We start from the raw sequence: 19376 nt of genomic DNA, 5'->3' as shown, positions 1-19376 counted from the left end.
TGATTAAAGTAAAGGATTTATTGTAATCTGCTTACAGTCCTTTGCAAAGACAGACATATGTTTTTGCATAAAGATATAAATTGCTTCATTTTAAACTAATTTAGTGTCTTTTTTAATTATATGAAGAAGTTTTGGTGAATTATGAATTGTACCAAACCAAGATTTTTAAGAGCAATATGGTACAAAAATAAGAGACAATTTGGACTGGGACAGGCATTCAACAGTGGATTTAGAATATGGCTTTGCTGTTTAATCAAGCAAAGTTACCTGGAGACACACAAAGAGCCAGTAACTTCGTTTATACAAAAAGCCGATGCAGACCGTCTCCATCCCAAACCTGGTTACGTCAAGATTCCGATTTCATCAAAAGTAAGTCTGAGCTAAAAGCTGCTCTTGTGAAGCCATTTCTTTTCTAGAAACTCCCAGTCTGCATGCTGTGTATTTATCACCTTCCAAGTGTGGCTTTCATATTGCTGTGCATGTAAGTTGACTGTATTTAAAGATCTGCATAAAAATTAAATTCTGGAAACTGCAAATTATGTAAGAGAAACTCCTCCCTCTGAGTGCAGCTTTCACAGGTTTCCCCTTGCACAAGGCAGGTGTCTTCTGAAAGACATGGTAATGTTGCCTGCATGGTGAACCCTGGAGAAAAGTGTTGATCCCAACGCTGCCATCTCCCGGCCTTGGGCTTCTCCAGCTACAGCTTTCAGGTTTTGGAAAAGAATACGATTTCACTGAGTAACTGATGATTATCATCACTTTTAAAAGATTAATTTTGGCCTCTATTCAAAGTATTTAGTGCAATCATGTTGTTAAGTTTCCCCAAAGATATATATGTTTGTGATTTGGGGCAAGAGAAAAAGCCATAAATTGCATCAGTGCCAAACAGATTAGTGAATTAAAAATTTTAGTGCCACTGTCTTGCTTATATGATCTGTAGGTTTTTTTTTTTCCAAAACTGTTTACATATAAAATTCATTTTTAAAACCTTCCTTTTAAAAATCTAAAAACCCTCTAATCATCGTGCAGTCTCCTCGCCGTTCTGACTGAACCGTGCCGTGCCCACACACACCTTCCCAGTGCCTCCTGCCATGACCTCCGTGTTCCCATGACCAGTGCCAGAAGTGCAACAACCCCTTCTGAGACCAGAAGTGAACATTTCACCTTTTGCGGACGTAGCGCGTGCATGGAGTTCTTTTCCCCCCAAAGGAGAAAATTCGATTTTCTAAAATGGGATGAGGATACGCTCTCTGAGCCATCGCATTTCCAGTCACTCTCTCCCCTAAAGCTGATTCTGCTTCTTGAGGAAAATGGAAAAGAGGCAGCTTTCCTAGAGCTGCTGCACTCCCCGGACATCCTCTCAGGGAGGGTGTCATCGAATGACGCCTTCACGGAGCTGCAGACACCACAGCGCGCCGTCCCCAGTGGAAGGAGGATGGAGCCGAAGCTGGAAAACGTGCTCAAGTCCCACGAACACCCCAAGCGGGAGACCAAGGACGAAACGAAAGTACAGAAGAAGTAGAAAGGCTTAAAGACAACCGAAGAGGTTTAAGTGTGGTTATTTACAACAGAGACTGTAAAATGGTAAATTAGATATGAAGCTAAAAAAAGGCACAGCTTTCCCTTTCTTAAATACACTGTAAACGGTTCATGATGCATGCAGAACGTTTCACTTTACAAAAAAAAAAATTTTTTTTTTACCTTGTTGGTTTAGACAAAGATAGTACTTAAATAGTCTCCAGCAAAATAGAATTCTTTCAAAAATACTTTCCCATTCATCCTATTAACCATTAAAGTTTTTTTTTTTTTTTTTGTATGTGTCTCATTTACAAAAGTTCCTTATACCTTAGTTTAGGTCCTTCACAATTTATACATACAGTAATGTACAGCACAGCAAAAGACTGCAAAAATTATCGGTAAAGCCAACACAATAGATACTAGAAATTGAAACCAAGGCATTTGTTTGAACATCTTATCCGTTCTAATTAAATAATAAATGGAGGCTAGAGGGTGTGGATACCAGTGATGCAGAAAGACGTGGGCGAAGCAGTGCCCCCAAGGGGGTCGCTAGTCCAGTCCACGTGTTCCGTTATTACACAACAGGAATCTGTATATATTTTTTTGTGTTTGTTTTTTTGTTTTTTTTAAATAACGAAAGAATATTAATGCCCCATATTGACTATACGCTTTATGTGCAAACCAAGGGTGAGCTTGAAAAAGTTCGTTAGTCCTTGAACCCTTTTAAAACAAGCGAACGATCCCAGGAACTACATGGCATAGTTAAAACCTCCATCTGTTAAAATATCAAAATCAGAGAGTTATTGACTAGATATGGCTTTTCATCCAGAGGAACAGGAACGTGTTTCTAAGTGCTGGGGGTTGGAGAGGGAAGAACCTTTCAGACTATGCAGGTCTCGCCAAATCCACGTCACCCTGCCCGCCTGCCTCCCAACCCTTGACATGATTTTCAACTTGAGCAACTGCTGAACAAGTGGGAATCAACCATCACGGGTCAAAAACATGATTTTCTTGGGTCCTTCGTGGGTGTGTAGTAACACGGGGAAACTTAAGGCAAAGTTCTTCTGGTGAGATGTCTCCCGTCACTTCCTGTGAAAGTAAAGGGTCTTAGCGTTCCCGGACTCCACCTTCGGCAGCTGGTCGCTGATGATCTCCACCAGCATCGCTGGGAACTCCACTTTCAGGGCCTGGGACTCCCGGAAGGTATAGAAGCAAAATTCCAGCAAGTCGCTCACCAGCTGCAACAGACAGACAGAGGGGCTGTGACATCAAGGCCTGATTCCCACCCTGTCTCCGGGCCCCTCTGAGTCCTAACAACTCCGGAGTAAGCTCAGAGCAACATTCACAAATCCCACCGTGTCTACGAAGCTGCTTAATTAACGTGACTAAGTCATCCGTCTTGGGGGAGGAAGAAGGATGCTCAACGTCCGCTGCACGTAATCGGTCTTTCGTGCAAAACAGATTCGATCAGGAGCTCTGTCATTGTTGAGTCTTAAATGTATCAGCAGCAACAGGGCCAGTAACAGAGTTCATAGCGGCAGGGTCACTGAATTGCTCTCATCCAATCCTCATTTATAAATGTGTGCGTTGGGTGGGGCAAGCACCTGCGTGTAGCTTTGGGTCCTGGCGCTGGGCCTTCCCCAGCTTGTAAGGGCAGGTGCTGTGCCCCCTCGAGGCCTGGCTGGGCCCTGCCAATGGAGCTGTGGCCGCAGGGGGAGCCAGACTTCCACCGGCAGCCCCCTGGCCTCATCTTGCCAGTGTCCTCCTTCCTTCAGGATCCCAGTCCTGAGCTGGGGGCTGGGGCTGAGACTTCTCAGCCCCATTCCCAGCTTTATTAAGATATAACTGACATACAACTTTGTGTGAGTTTAAGGTGTAAAGGGGTAGTAGATTTGATACACTTATAATATTGCAAAATGATGAACACCTCTATCAAGGTACGTAACTACCATTTCTTTTTTGTGATGAAAACTTTTAAGATCTACTCAGTAGCTCTTGCGTGTATAGTACAGCCTTATTACTATAGTCGCCATGCTGTATGTACACTAGATCACCAGAACTTATTCCTCTTAGTAACTAGAAGTTTATACTCTTTGGCCAACATCTCCTCATTTCCCCCACCTTCTGGTAACCACCATTCTACTCTCTGTCTCTATTAGTTTGCTTTTTTAGATTCCACATATGAGTGAGATCAGATAGTATGAGTTTTCTCTGTCTGACTTATTTCACTTAGCATAATGTTCTCTAGGTCCATCCATGTTGTTGCAAATGGTGGGGTTTCCTTCATTCTCATGTCTGAGTCATATTCCGTTATGTGTATGTGTGGATATGGATAAAGGTGATGATATATAATATCGGTCTGATCTAATATCATCTTTATCCATTCATCCATTCTCAGCCACTTGGAGAACATGAAAACATCAAGGAAAACATCTATGTCTTTCCGCCTGTCCAGCCATTTTCCCTACTCTGTGACCCAAGGACCTTTCCTATCCTCCTGGACCTGAACTACTCCCAATTCTGTGAGGTTAAAACAAACAAACAAACCCACAAATGCAGTATAGCATTACTGGGTGCTATTCTCTTTACTAGGAATATACTTTCAAATCAGAAAGTATACATTCTAATTTTTCTTTAGTTAATTCTGTATCCTATCATGGGAAAAATGACTTTTGGTCATTTCCCACTGTATTAAAGCAGACAACATTAACATTACACGTCGTAACGGTCATCTTAGTAAAGCGTTTTTCACTTTATTAAGTGAAAATCTGTAACTTTCCCTCAGGATTAAAAAAAAAAAAACCCAAAACAATTAGCAGGCTTAAATTGAGTCGTGTAGTAAATAACTGTGTGGTAAAGGCCTTCGATACAAACCAGGAATCCAGAAAAACTCATTGGGAGATATACCTGGTGCTTCTGTTTGTGCCTGAATATGCCCTCAGTCTGTAGACTGGTATCTTCCTAGGTAGGTCCAAGGGCTGACTTTTCTGTACCCACAGGAAGTTGGGGCCAAATAAGCTGGGAAAGAGCACAAGGCACCATCTGCTGTGGGCTTGTTCAGACACACTTGTGCTTGCTTAGTGAGTGCTACACCTCAGTTTCCCCATCTGTAAAGTGGGGGCCATGAGAGTATCTGCTGCAGAGGGGTGCAGCAGAGGCTGAATCCGTGAACTGGCATGGAGTAAGTGCTGAACGGATGTCAATTCTCAGTCATCCTCTCCCTCTTCCCAAACTCCTTCAACCATCACTTTTCTCTGCAAACTGGGACACAGCTTGCAAGACCTGCTCTGGGTCATCTTTGTGTAACCTGGTCCTCAGGCCTTCCTTCTATAAAATGTGGGATGGGGGAACTTTGTGTTTGGCCTTTCCTGGAAAGACAGTCTTGAAATAGACTTGGGGTGGCAAGTTTCTTAATGGTTTCCGGTGGTGGGCCAGTGGCTGTGAGCACTAAAAGCCACACTGGGTCCTGCTCTCCAGCTGTGGTACTACAAACAAGTCTCACTGTGGACCGCGGGTCACGCCCTTCAGTGGCACCGGCCAAGGGCACTCGGGACCTAGTTTAAGTTCATCCTGATCTCTGCCCCTGCTGCTGCCCCCGAGGGTCCCTCTGGGTGGCCACCTTCAGGGCTGTGAAGGAGGGTGTTTTTCCTTTTAACTTTTAACCCAAGGGTTGACATCCGAGTTTCTAGGCCATATTAACCCCCCTCCCCCCACAGGACAGCTGCTTGGCGGCCACAGCCTGCACATCTCCGGGGCTGGGACTGCCTCACATCCGGAGATAAAGGCTCCCGGTGCTCAGAGCGTCTGAGGTGTGGGGCAGGGGTGAGGTGGAAGGTCATGGTGACAAGGTGGCCTTGGCATATGACCCGAAGGGGGGGGAGCTGGGCCGTGTGGCACTCAGGGAGCAAGTGTGGGGTTGCTCAGGGGGTTCAGAGCAGCAGGAAGCTTGTGAGCGAGCCTGCAGGGCCAGGGCCACTGAAGGGTTTATGCTTGTAAGCAGGAGACAGCACTGCCTGCACATTCCTATATACAACGAGAGGTAAGGAGCAGAGTAAATCAGTCCGTGAACCTGAGGCAGTGTGCAGGGGAGCACCTCTGTGAGCCTGTAAATGGGGACAGGTCCCCTGCCCCATCTTTAACACCCACACGAGTATTGCCTAGGAGATGCTGGGGAACTAGACCAGATGGAGAGAGACCGGGGCCAGGGGCTCGGCTGTTTTTCCTGGCAGGTTGGCCGGGGGTTAGGTGTCCCAGACGCTACTCACAGACCCTGCATCTTAACTGGGGGCTGGCATTTCCTGCGCATCTCTGGTCCACGTTCCATGGACTGGGAAAGCAGCTCATTTCCAGTCATGAGCTATACCCAGGGTTTCTGTTCATAATAGATGTCAGCTGCTGAGGGATGGGGGGCTCTCCTGGGGCACATGGGGTCAGCCTGGAAGGCCAGGACTGGGCCTCTGACCCTGCAAACACCCCTGGAGAGGGGACCCCCATTACCACTAACTGACCAAGATGCCTGGGGGCCCCAGCAGCTACCAGAAGGCACTGACTTCCTCACAAGCCTGCCCGACCTGCCTGCCCTGGGAGGGCTGCAAACCTCTGAAGATCCCAACCCAGCAGAGCCTGAGCCAACGGCTGCAGTTGCTGGGGTCAGGGATCATGTGAGAATCGAAGCCAGGAACCCCCAGTCACTGAGTGGCCAGGCTGCAGGACCTGCCTGCTGACCCACAGTGCATTGCCAGTGCGCCGGGCCCTGGCCCTCAGCGGATGTCTGAGTTGGCCTGTTGCTGAGGTTGGTACGAGGGCACCACCCCTCCTGGAAAAAACAAGGCACAGGGAGGGCGAGGCTGCAGGTGGTCAGAGCATGAGGTGGTGGGAACTAGGTCCTGAGAGCTGGGGAGTCACATACTGTTGGGTCGGCAGAGATGTTGACCCATCAGAACAGATACCGGTTCCTGAGCCAAACTGCCGTGTCACAGCAAAATGTCTAACGGTCACGTTACACACGTGTGTCTCCTGGGTGTCAGCCTGATGCAAGGCAGGCGGCACCTCTGCCAGAGCCTGGAGGAGCCAGGAAACATGGGGACAACCAGGTATGATGCATGTGCCCTCAGCAGGCGCCATCCTGTCCTCTGCCCCAGGTACAGGGGGTTGGTTGGGGGCAGGCAGGCCCCGCGGTCACAGCCTGGAAGGCTGGTTAATACTAGGCTAGAAGGAGAGTCAAGAACCCTAATTATAATCAGTAATAAGAGTCCATACTATTAGGAATCAAAGAGAGTCCTGCGTTGACTTCTCAATTCTGTACAAAAGGCATCTGTTGGGATCACAGAAGTCTAGCTGGACGCTCTACATGATTTATCCAGAGCCTGATGTCAGGGCCACAGCTGTTAGGGTGACAGAGGAGCCTGACAAGGTCACAGGGTGACTGGTGGCACTTTGCTTGTTCGACACTGAAGCTATCAGGCTCAGTCGGTGCCTATTTCCCACTCTCTCCACTGAGTCATCGCCTGTGGCAGGCCAGTAGCTGGGCCCTGCTCCCACCAGGAGCTGCAGTCTCTGGGAGGGAGGGGCACGCAGGGAGGGTTTGGCACTGCTGTGCCAAGATTACACAGTCAGTGAGCAGTGACTGAGCAACTGCGTTGGGTCCCATGGGTTCCAACAGCAAGCCCATGTCTCATAAGTTAGCTGCTGACTCCAGAACTTTCACCTCATGAGGATGGAGCTTTGGCTTGAATTGAGCATTGGGAGGTTTGAAGCTTTATTTGCAAAGATCAGAATTTTAGCCAGATATATTGATAGCATTAGGGGCAAAAGATACACAGCTTCAACTCTAAATAAATACTGTTAAAGTAAAGTATAGACAGAAATGACTAGCAACTGTCTACCCTCTAGCAATGGCCTTCTGAATGCTGGAAAATGATGCACAGTGATTATATAAGGAGTCTGGGCTTCATTCAAAACCCACAACCGCCACCCAGTGAGGGCTAGTGTGGAAGATGCTGGTGTGTGCACAGGGTGGGGCCCCGTGGCCATGCAGGACTGCTTCTCTCTGGCTGGTGACGTCTCAGCAAAATGTGATGGTGACAACACCCCCTCAGCTTGGTAGCATTTGTTTCTACACCCAGAAGAAAATGTACCTTTAACAACAAGGTTAGACTGTTTGCTCGTGGATTCCCTTTGAAAACCCAGGCCCTGCAGTGAGGCTACCCCGCTGAGTGCTGGCAGGCTCTACTAGAGGCTGAGTTTAGGAGAGTCCTGAAGGCCTCCGAGAGGCAACTGAGAGAAGAAGTATCAGCAAGAGACCATCAAAGAGTACTGTCAGCATCATGACAGCATGACGCTGACAATCCCCCCCTTTCAACAAAGAATTAGTCATCCATCCATGAACAAAAGCACCTTTGTGGAGCTCTGGGATCCGGTCCCACGTGCAAAGGGACGTGGGGAGGAGTCTTGCCCATCTGTGCATCTGGTAATAGGCAGACAGACTTCGGCATGGGCTACGAAACCAGTGGAGCAGTGAACCTGTCCCAGCCCCTCTTGCCATGGTCAGGAAAATACCTGGAGACTGCTGACCTGGGCAGATACCGACTGACAAGGGAGAAATCGCAGAAAGTCAGCCTTCCCAAGGGGAGACTCCTGCACATCACTGGAGCAATAAAATTAAATGAGTTTGGAAGTAGTGGAGAGGAAAGAACTTTACCAGCGCTGTCCCAACCCCTGGCGACACTGCATGGGGCCAAATTATCAGGTGGCAGCAACCTCTCCCACAGGAGAAAAGGAGAGTGGTGAGTGAGTGCTTGGCTACCCTTGTGTTGCAGGATACAGCTGGAGAGACCAGTGGCACCCAGAGTACTGAGGTGGGACTTCCATGACTGGGAGGAGGAGGGAGGAGATTGGGAAAGAGACAGATAAGAATATCCAAGGGCATTAAAGGGACACAGCCATTAAGGTCTACCCTGAGCCTCTGGGAATACTACACCTGGGGATCTCCCTAGAGGGTCCACAGGTACCCCCCCAATCCCTGAGTGCTAAACTCATACCTCCCCCCACTCTGCAGCTGGCATCTTGTGCACACTCCTGAGTGTGGTGGCAAGAGTGAGCTCCAGTAGACAGGAAGTGTGCTCAGAAAACAGGCCAGGATCTGTGGGCTACGGAGAAACCACCAACTTGAGCTACAGTGGTGCCACTTTCTGGAAAACAAAAAGAGGCATCTAGTAGCCATCCTGGGGAGCTGTAAGAACCAGAAAAGACATAAGAGCTGCAGAATTCTGCCACAACGAGAAGCAAAAAGGAGTGGAACAGATGTATCCTTACAAAGGCAGAAAAACCCCAGATAATAAGAGCGCCAATGAACAGACCATCCCATCTGAAGGCAACTAGCAATAATTGAAGACAGTATCTGCCACTTCAAGTGCAAGAAAAAGGCAACGCAAAACTACAAGGAATATGAAAAATCAAGAAAACATGCCATCACCAAAAGATAATAGTTCTCTAATAACTGAGCTCAAAGGCATGGACTTTTGCAATCTAGCTAAATTCAAGAATTGCTGTTTTGCACAAACTCAGTGAGCTAGAAGAAAACTCAGGAAGACAATTCAACAAAATCATGAAGAAATACAGGCTCAAAATGAGTAGTTTACCAAAGAAACACAAATCATAAAAAAGAACCAAGCAGAAATTCCAGAGCTGAGGAGCTCATGGAATGAAGTGAAGAATGCTATAGAGAGCATCTGCAGTAAAGCAGAGCAAAGGAAGAAAGAATAAGTGAGTCAGAAGATTCCAAAATATGCACATTAAAGGAGAACAAAGAAAAAAGAATGGAAAAGAGTGAAGAAAGCCTATGTGATCTAAAGGATTCCATCAAAACACCTAACATTAGAAAAATCAGGGTTCCAGAAGGAGAAGAGAGGGATATGGGGCAGAAAATTTATTTAAAGAAATAGCCAAGAACTTCCCAAGCCTGGGGAGAAAAATGGACATCCAAGTTCACAAGGTTAATAGTTCACTCTGTTTTCTCAATGCAAAGAGGCTTACTCTAAAACATGTTATAATGAAACTGTCATACAGCAAAAATAAATAATTCTAAAAATAGCCAGGGGAAAAAAGACTGTAACCTACAAAGGAACTTCCATTAGGCTATCAGAAGATTTCCCAACAGAAACCCTACAGGCCAGAAGAGAGCAGAATCACATATCCCAAGTGCTGAAAGAAAAAAGTTGCCAGCCAAACACTATCTGGAAAAATTATCTTTCAAATACATAGGAGAGAAAGACTTTCCAAAACAGACAAAAGCTGAGGGTGTTCATTACCACTGGACCCCCCCTTGAAAGAAATGCTGGAAGGAGTACTTCAAGCTGAAATGAATATATGCTAATCAGTGACATGAAAATATATGAGTATCTAAGACACTGGTAAGGGTAAATATACAATCAGACTTGGAAAATCCTAACTCTGTAATAGGATGGTATGTTAACCACTTAACTATACTATAAAGGTCAAAGAGTATCAAAAATAATTATAGTGACTATAATTTGTTAAATAATGACATCAAAAATATAAAACGGGGTAGCCTGTGTAGACAACTGAAGTTAGGTTGCTATGAACTTAAAATGGACTGTTTTATCTATGCAATGTCTTATGTAAGCGTCGTGGTAACCACAAACCAAAACACCTAGAGTAGATGCACAAGAGATAAAGAAAAGGGAAACAGGCATACCAAAATGGAAAATGCGAATTTACAAAGGTAGGCAGAAACAGAGGAAAAAGAAACAATGAAAAATACAAAGCAACCAGAAAACAATGAACCGGATGGCATTACTAAGTCCTTACATACCAATAACAACTCTAAATGTACATGGGCTGAATTCACCATCGAAAGATGCAGAGTGGCTGGATGGGTAAAATGTCAAGACCCAACTATATGCTACCTACAAGAGATTCACTTCAGCTTTAAGGACACACACAGGCTCAGAGTGAAAGAATGGAAAAGAACTTGCTTGTTCCATGCAAGTAGAATCAAAAAGAAAGTGGGAGTAACTATATTTATTACAGACAAAATAGACTTTAAGCCAAAAATGGTAACAAGCATCAAAGAAAGTCAATATATAATGATAAAGGGGTACATTCATCAAGAAAACAACGTGTGTGTGTGTGTGTGTGTGTGTACACACACACACACACGCAACATCAGAGCACCTAAATATATTCAGCAAATACTAACATATCTGGTGGGGGAAATATATGACAATCCAATAATAGTAAAGGACTTAAGCACCCTACTTTCAGCAATGAACAGATCGTCCAGACAGCAAATCAATAAGGAGACATGGGACTTGAACCATATATTAGGCCAAATAGACCTAACAGATATTAAGAGAACATTCCATCCAACAGAAGCAGAGTATACATTCATCTCTGGTGCACATGGAACATTCTCCAGGATTGACCATGTGGGAGAACACAATATAAGTCTCGGCAAACTTAAGAAGAATGAAATTATACCAAGTATCTTTTCTGGCCATGTGGTATGAAGCTAGAGTTCAACAAGAGAAAAGCTGGAAAATCTACAAATATGTAGAAATTAAACAACACACTCCTGGATAACAAATTGGTCAAAGAAGAAATTTAAAAAATATCTCAAAACAAATAAAAATGGAAACACAACATACCAAAATCCATGGGATGCTGTAAAAGCAGTTCTGAGAGGGGGTTTATGGTGATAAATGCATACATTAAGAAAACAGAGAGATCTCAAATAAATAACCTAAATTTACACTTCAAGGAACCAGGAGAAAAAAGGGACAAACTATATCCAAAGTTAGCAGAAGGAAGGAAATGACAAGGATCAGAATGGAAATAGATGAAATAGAGACCAGAAAAACAATAGGAAAAAAAAAAAAATCAATGAAACTAAGAGTTGGTTTTTTGAAAAGATAAATGAAACTGACAAAACTTTAGGTAGATGAAGAAAAAAAGAGAGAAGACTCAAAATCAGAAATGAAAATCAGAAATGAAAGAGGAGATATTACAACTGATACTACAGAAATACAAAGGATCATAAGAGACTACTAAGAACAATAATATGCTAACGAGTTGGGTAACCTGGAAGAGATGGATAAACTCCTAGAAGCACACAACCTGCTCAGACTGAATCAGGAAGAAACAGAAAATCTGAACTAACCAATAACTGGTAAGGAGACTGAATCAGTAATCAAAAATCTCCAAATATAGAAAACCCTGGACCAGCTGGCTTCACGGGCAAATTCTACCACACATTTAGAGAAGAATTAATGTCAATCTTCCTCAAACTTGTCCTATAAACTGAAGAAGAAGGAATACTTCCAAACTCATTTTACCAGGCCAGCATTACTCTGACACCAAAGCCAAAGAAAAGAAAACTATAAGCCAATATCCCTGATGAATATAGATGCAAAAATTCTCAACAAAAGATTAGCAAACGAAATTCAACATTACAGTAAAAGGATTATACACCATGACCAAGTGGGATTTATCCCTGGGATGCAAGAATGGTTCAACATACACAAATAAATAAATGCACACTACATTAACAGAATTAAAAATAAAAATTATACAATCATCTCAATAAATGCAGAGAAAGCATCTGACAAAATGCAACATCCTTGCATGATAAAAACCCTCAACAAATTGGGTATTGAGGGAACATACCTCAATGTAGTAAAGGCCATATACGACAAATTCAGGGCTAACATTATACTCAATGGAGAAAGACTGAAAGTTTTTCTTCATTTAATATCAGGAACAAGACAAGGGTGCCCACTCTCACCCCTCTTAATCAATATAGTACTGGAAATCCTAGTTAGAACAATTAGTAGAGAAAAAGAAATAAAAGGCATCCAAATCAGAAAAGAAGAAGTAAAATTACCTCTGTTTGCAAATGATATGATCTTATATACAGAAAATCCTAAATACAAAGCCCCCAAATTGTTGGAACTAATTAACAAATTCAATAAAGTTGCAGAGGTCAAAATCAACATACATAAGTCAGTTGCATTTCTACATATTAACAATGAAACATATGAAAAAGAAATAAAACTATCCCATTCACAATAGCTTCAAAACAATAAAATACTTAGGAATAAATTTAACCAAAGAAGTGAAAGATCTTTACAATGAAAACTACAAGACCATGATGAAAGAAGTTGAAGAAGACACAAACAAATGGAAAGACATCCCGTGGTCATGAATCAAAGGACAATACTGTTAAAATGTCCATACTACTCAAAGCCATGTACAGATTCAACACAATCCCTATCAAAATTCCAATGGCATTTTTCATAGAAGTAGAAAAAACAACCCTAAAACTTGTACGGAACCACAAGAGACTTCAAATAGCCAAAGCAATCTTGAGAAAGAAGAAGAGTCAGAGACATTACTCTTCCTGATTTCAAACTTTTCTACAAAACCAGAGTAATTAAAACAGTAAGGTACTGGCAAATAAATAGATACATAGACTTATGGACCAGAAAGAGAGCCCAGAAATAAACCTCTGCATTTTTGATCAACTAACATTTGACAAGGGAGCCAAGAACGCTCAATGGGGAAAGCATAGTCTCTTCAACAAATGGTGTTGGGAAAACTGGATTAAACACATGCAGAAGACTAAAACTGGACCCCTATCTTACACCACTCACAAAAATGAACTCAAAATGGATTAAAGACTTAAATGTAAGACCTGATACCATAAAAATCATAGAAGAGGGCTTCCCTGGTGGCACAGTGGTTGAGAGTCCGCCTGCCGATGCAGGGGACACGGGTTCGTGCCCCGGTCTGGGAAGATCCCACATGCCGCGGAGCGGCTGGGCCTGTGAGCCATGGCCGCTGAGCCTGTGCGCCCGGAGCCTGTGCTCCGCGGCAGGAGAGGCCACAACGGTGAGAGGCCCGCGTACCAAAAAAAAAAAAAAAAAAAAAAAAAATCATAGAAGAAAATATAAGAAAGAAGTTCCTTGACATTGGCCTTGGCAATGATTTTTTAGACATGACACCAAAGTTCAACAAGTATGACTACGTCAAGCTAAAAAGCTTCTGCAGAGCAAAAGAGTCAAAAAAAAAAAATGAAAAGGCAAACGACAGAACAGGAGACAGTATCTTCAAACCATATATCAGATAAGGGATTAATATCCAAAATATATTAAAAACTCATATAACTCAATAATAAACAATTTGATTAAACAATGGGCAGAGGGACTGAATAGACATTTTTCCAAAGAAGACATCCAAATTGCCAACAGGTATGTGAAAAAGATGCTCCACATCATTAACCAGGGAAATTTAAATCAAAAGCACAATGAAATAACTCACTGATATCAGATGATGACACCTGTTAGAATGGCTATCACCAAGAAGACAAGAGATATGTGCTAGTGAGGATGTGAAGAAAAGGGGACCCTTGTGCACTGTTGTTGGTGGGAATGCAAAGTGGTTTGGCCACTATGGAAAAACAGTATGGAGGTTCCTCAAAACATCAGAACTAACCTATGATCCAGCAACTCCACTCCTGGGTATATAGCTGAAGGAAAGGAAAACAGGATATCAAAGAGATATGTGCACTCTCATATTTACTGCAGCATTATTCACAACAGCCAAGATATGGAAACAACCTAAGTGTCAACAGATGAATGGATGAAGATGTGATACACACACACACAATTTTTCAGCCATGAGAAAGGAGTAAATTCTGCTATTTGCAACAACACTGATGCACTGTGAGGGCATTATGGTGAGATAAGTCAGACGGAGAGAGACAAATATTCTATGATCTCATTTATATGTAGAATCTGTAAAAGCTGAACGCTTAAAAACTGAGAGTAGAAGAATGGTTACCAAGGAATGGGGGACTTAGGGAGATGTTGTTTGAAGGTACAAACTTGCAACCAGTAGATAAATAAGTCCTAGAGATCTAATGCACACCACAGTGACAACAATACTGTTTTATAAAGTTGCTAACAGACTAGGACTTAATTGTTCCTACCACAAAAAAGAAATGATAATTATGTGACATGATAGGTGTTAGCTAATGCCATGGTGGTAATGATTTTGCAATATATAAATGTATCAAAGCAATATGTTGGACATCTTAAACTTACACAATGTTATGTCAGTTATATCTCAATAAAAAAAGGTATCTGAATCCAACAACACATAAAAAAGATCATACACCACGACAAAGTGGGATTCATCCCAGGTTCACAAGGATGGTTCAACATATGCAAATCAATCAATGTGATATGTCATATCAACAAAAGAAAAGACTAAAACCACATGATCATCTCAATAGATGCAGAAAATGCATCTGACAAAATTTAACGTTCATTCATGATAAAAACTCTTACAAAAGTGGGTAGAGAGGGAACATATCTCAAGACAATAAAAGCTATTTATGACAAACCCACAGCCAGTGTAATACTCAATGGTGAAAAGCTGAAAGCCTTCATGCTAAAATCTGGAACAAGTCAAGGATGCCCACTCTCACCTCTTCTATTCAACATAGTACTGGAAGGCCTAGCCATAGCAATCAGACAAGAAGAAGAAATAAAAGGTATCCAAATTGGAAGGGAAGAGGTAAAGTTGTCATTATATGCAGATGATATGATACGATATATAGAAAACCCTGAAGACTCCACACAAAGACTACTAGAACTGATAAACGAATTCAGCAAGGTAGCAGGATACAAAATTAACATTCAGAAACTGGTTAAATTTCTTTACACCAATAATGAAATATCAGAAAGGGAATGTAAAAAAAAAAAATCCCTTTTAAAATCGCACCCCCCAAAATAAAATACTTAGGAATAAACCTGACCAAGGAGGTGAAAGACTTATACTCTGAGAACTATAAAAACACTGATAAAGAAAACTGAAGATGATTCAAAGAAATGGAAAGATATCCCATGCTCTTGGATTGGAAGACTTCATATTGTTAAAATGGCCAAACTACCCAAAGAAATCTACAGGTTTAATGTGATCCCTATCCAATTACCCATGACATTTTTCACAGAACTAGAACAAATAATCCTAAAATTCATATGGAACCATAAGAGACCCTGAATTGCTAAAGCAATCCTGAAGAAAAAGAAGAAAGCAGGAGGCATAACCCTCCCAGACTTCAGGCAATACAAAAAAGCTTCAGTAATTAAAACAGCATGGTATTGGCACAAAAACAGATTTAGGGATCAACGGAACAGAATAGAGAGCCCAGAAATAAAACCCACACACCTATGGTCAATTAATTTTTGACAAAGGAGGCAAGAATATACAATGGGAAAAGGTCTCTTCAGCAAGTGGTGTTGAGAAAGTTGGACAGCTGCATGTAAACTGATGAAGTTAGAACACATCCTCTCACCATACACAAAAATAAACTCAAAATGGCTTAAAGACAAACATAAGACAGGACACCATAAATCTCCTAGAAGAGATCATAGGCAAAACATTCTCTGACATAAATCATACCAATGTTTTCTTGGGTCAGTCTCCCAAGGCAATAGAAATAAAAACAAAAATAAACAAATGGGACCTAATCAAACTTACAAGCTTTTGCACAGCAAAGGAAACCATAAACAAAATGAAAAGACAGCCTACAGGCTGATGCAGCCAACAAGGATTTAATTTCCAAAATATACAAACAGTTCATACAACAAAAAAACAAACAGCCCAATTGAAAAATGGGCAGAAGAACTAAACAGACATTTCTCCAAAGAAAAAATATAGATAGCCAATAGGCACAAGATAAGATGCTCAACATCGCTAATCGTTAGAGAAATGCAAATCAGAACTACAATGAGGTACCACCTTAAATGTGTCAGAATGGCCATCATTAAAAAGTCTACAAATAACAAATGCTGGCAATGGTGTGGAGAAAAGAGAACCCTCCTATATTGCTGGTGGGAATGTAAGCTGGTGCAGCCACTGTGGAAAACAGTATGGAGGTTCCTCAGAAAAGTAAAATTGAATTACCATATGTTCCAGCAATCCCACTCCTGGGCATATATCCAGACGAAACTATAATTCAAAAAGATACACGCACCCCTATTCATAGCAGCACTATTCACAATAGCCAAGACATGGAAACAACCTAAATGTCCATTGACAGATGAATGGATAAAGAAGATGTGATGTATACATACACAATGGAATACTACTCAGCCATAAAAAAGAATGGGATAATGCCATCTGCAGCAACATGGAAGCAACTAGAGATTATCACACTAAATGAAGTAGGTCAGAAAGAGAAAGACAAATACCATATGATATCATTTATATGTAGAATCTAAAACATGACACAAATGAACCCATCTCTGAAACAGAATCATGGACATAGAGAACAGACTGGTGGTTGCCAAAGGTGAGGGGGTTGGGGGAGGGGTGGAATGGGAGGTTGGGGTTAGCAGATGTAAGTTTTTATGTATAGAATGGATAAACAACAAGGTCCTGCTGTATAGCACAGGGAACTATCTTCAGTATCCTGTGATAGGACTTCCCTGGTGGTTCAGTGGTTAAGAATCTACCTACCAATGCAGGGGACACAGGTTCGAGCCCTGGTCTGGGAAGATCCCACATGCCGCGGAGCAACTAAGCCCGTGCGCCACAACTACTGAGCCTATGCTCTACAGCCCATGCGCCACGACTACTGAGCCTACACTCTAGAGCCCACGAACCACAACTACTGAAGCCCATATGCCTAGAGCCTGTGCTCTGCAACAAGAGAAGCCACCGCAATGAGAAGCCTGTGCACTGCAACGAAGAGCAGCCCCTGCTCGCCGCAACTAGAGAAAGCCCGCGTGCGGCAACGAAGACCCAACGCAGCCAAAAATAAATAATTTAATGAAAAAACTATCCTCTGATAAACCATAATGGAAAAGAATACTAGAAGAATGTATATATATGTATAACTGAATCACTCTGCTGTATAGCAGTAATTAAGACAACATTGTAAATCAACTATACTTCAATTAAAAAAAAAAAGGTGCCATCAGAAAAATACCTGAAAAGATTGGATTTTAAACACTCACCAAAAGGGTATTTTTTGGCCAAAAGCTTGGCTGTCAGTACGCTCAATGTATCAGCTAAATTCTTGGCCTACAGGAGGCATTTCGGGAACTTAGCAGGGTGTTACAGGGCTCTGAACTGCCACCGGCAGCAGCAAAGCTGCCATCTGGAAGGGGTATCTTTTGTTGATTCCTTATTTTAAAAAACTGCTGTCCTCTGCCAAGGGCCAGCCCACATGGAGGCGGGCGTCTGGATTCAAGTGTGTCCCTGAAGCAGGAGACAAGCCTCGGTGGGGTTGCTTGCTCATGTCAGCCCTGCCTGCGAATTCTAGGCAAGCGGACTCTCTGCAAGGGTGACTCCAGGCCAAAATGGGCACCTCTGGCTCTGCTTCCAGAGGCCCAGCTGCCTGACGACGCCAGGGATGTCCCCTGTGGCCTCAAAGGGCTGGTCCCTGAGTCTAGGCTGGTACGGGCTGGAGCAGCTGGGCCACACCAGGTGCCCAGGAACGGGCTGGTGGCCGGGATGGGAAGGGCATTTCTGAGCACTCACCTCTGCTTCCCATCCATCAGCATCTGACTCTTATCTGAGGTTACATTTTAATTCGTTCCTCATCACCATTTTCATAATAAATTCAACACCAGTCACTGATCTCTGGTCAGTGATGAATAAATCTTCAAAATACGTTGTTTGGATGCGGTGCTAAGCAAGATGGGTTCAATTTCCTTCCGATTATTTTTTTTTTGGTACTTAAATTTATTTAATTTCCACTCTGTTTAAGTTTCCTTGTATTACAAGCCTCATTCTAGATCGCGGCCCCGCCTTCCTGTGAATAAGGTCTGTTGTACATGTGAAAAACACAAAGAAAAATGACACAACGCAAAAGCAGAAAGTAGAGCTTACAGATAAGGGGATAATTAGAACATTGCTGAACAAAGGAAATCTAATGAAAGGGTTATATGTGAAATGCATTGGCACGTTACTGTATATAGAAGTATGAACTTTTGCTACTTTTGTTTTCAGTATTTTCTAGATCCTTCTTGCAAATGTACGCTACACGGAACAATGTAAAAACCTAAACCGATTCATATTTATAAGTTACCAACTTTACTGTCTGGTTACATCAAGATTAAGCAGTTAAATCCTTACTTCAGGCTCTGAAAGAAAAGGAACACTGAGTAACAAGGGCAGACACCACTGGCTAAGGACCAAAGGCCTCTTCTGATCCAAGCAGGGACACTACAGTAGAGACCAAGGTGGCTGAATTTCTTCCTTTGATCCTACGATGACACTGAATGAATCAGGGGTTGGCAAAGTCGGGCCTCCAGGGCAAATCTGACCTAATAATGGTGTTTGTAAGTCTTTTCATTTTGTTTTTTACACTTTTAAGTGGTTGCAAAAAAAATCTAAAGAATATTTTGTGACAGATGAAAATTATATGAAAAAGTTTTACTGGAACCCAGCCATGCTCATTCATTTAGATACTATCTGTGGCTGCTTTCAGGCTACAGTGACAGAGCTGAGTAGCTGTGGCAAAGACCATGGGACCCACAAGGCCTACAGCATTTACTACCTGGTCCTTTATGGAAACAGTCTGCTGGCCCTGGATTGGAAGGCATGCCAGGGATTCAGTAACAGCCTTGGGAGGACAGGTTTTGGTTGTTTGCTAAAATAAATAAAGCAAGTATAAGATGTTTCCTGATTTTAGAAATATTAAATGTGGGCAAAAGAAGTACATGAATCAAGTGATATGGTGGTGGCCAGATCTGGTGTTCCAAATATTATACAGATTCTTCAAGGCTTTAAAAAATGCTTTAGAGGGCTTCCCTGGTGGTGCA

The 19376-nt window shown here is 42.7% G+C and overlaps 1 protein-coding gene across 1 annotated transcript in view; it reads right to left on the bottom strand.

Moving 5' to 3' along the window:
• The window catches only part of NR3C2 (nuclear receptor subfamily 3 group C member 2), a 377156-nt gene continuing 357780 nt past the window's right edge, over nt 1-19376 (bottom strand). The window contains exon 9 of the mRNA XM_032633341.1: nt 1-2756. Within this exon, the coding sequence (XP_032489232.1) occupies nt 2601-2756 (156 nt within the window). The 3' untranslated portion in view covers nt 1-2600. The remainder of the gene's footprint in view (nt 2757-19376) is intronic.

Source organism: Phocoena sinus, chromosome 5, assembly GCF_008692025.1.
Source record: "Phocoena sinus isolate mPhoSin1 chromosome 5, mPhoSin1.pri, whole genome shotgun sequence".
NCBI lineage: Eukaryota > Metazoa > Chordata > Mammalia > Artiodactyla > Phocoenidae > Phocoena > Phocoena sinus.
This window is presented reverse-complemented; position numbering and strand designations above follow the sequence as displayed.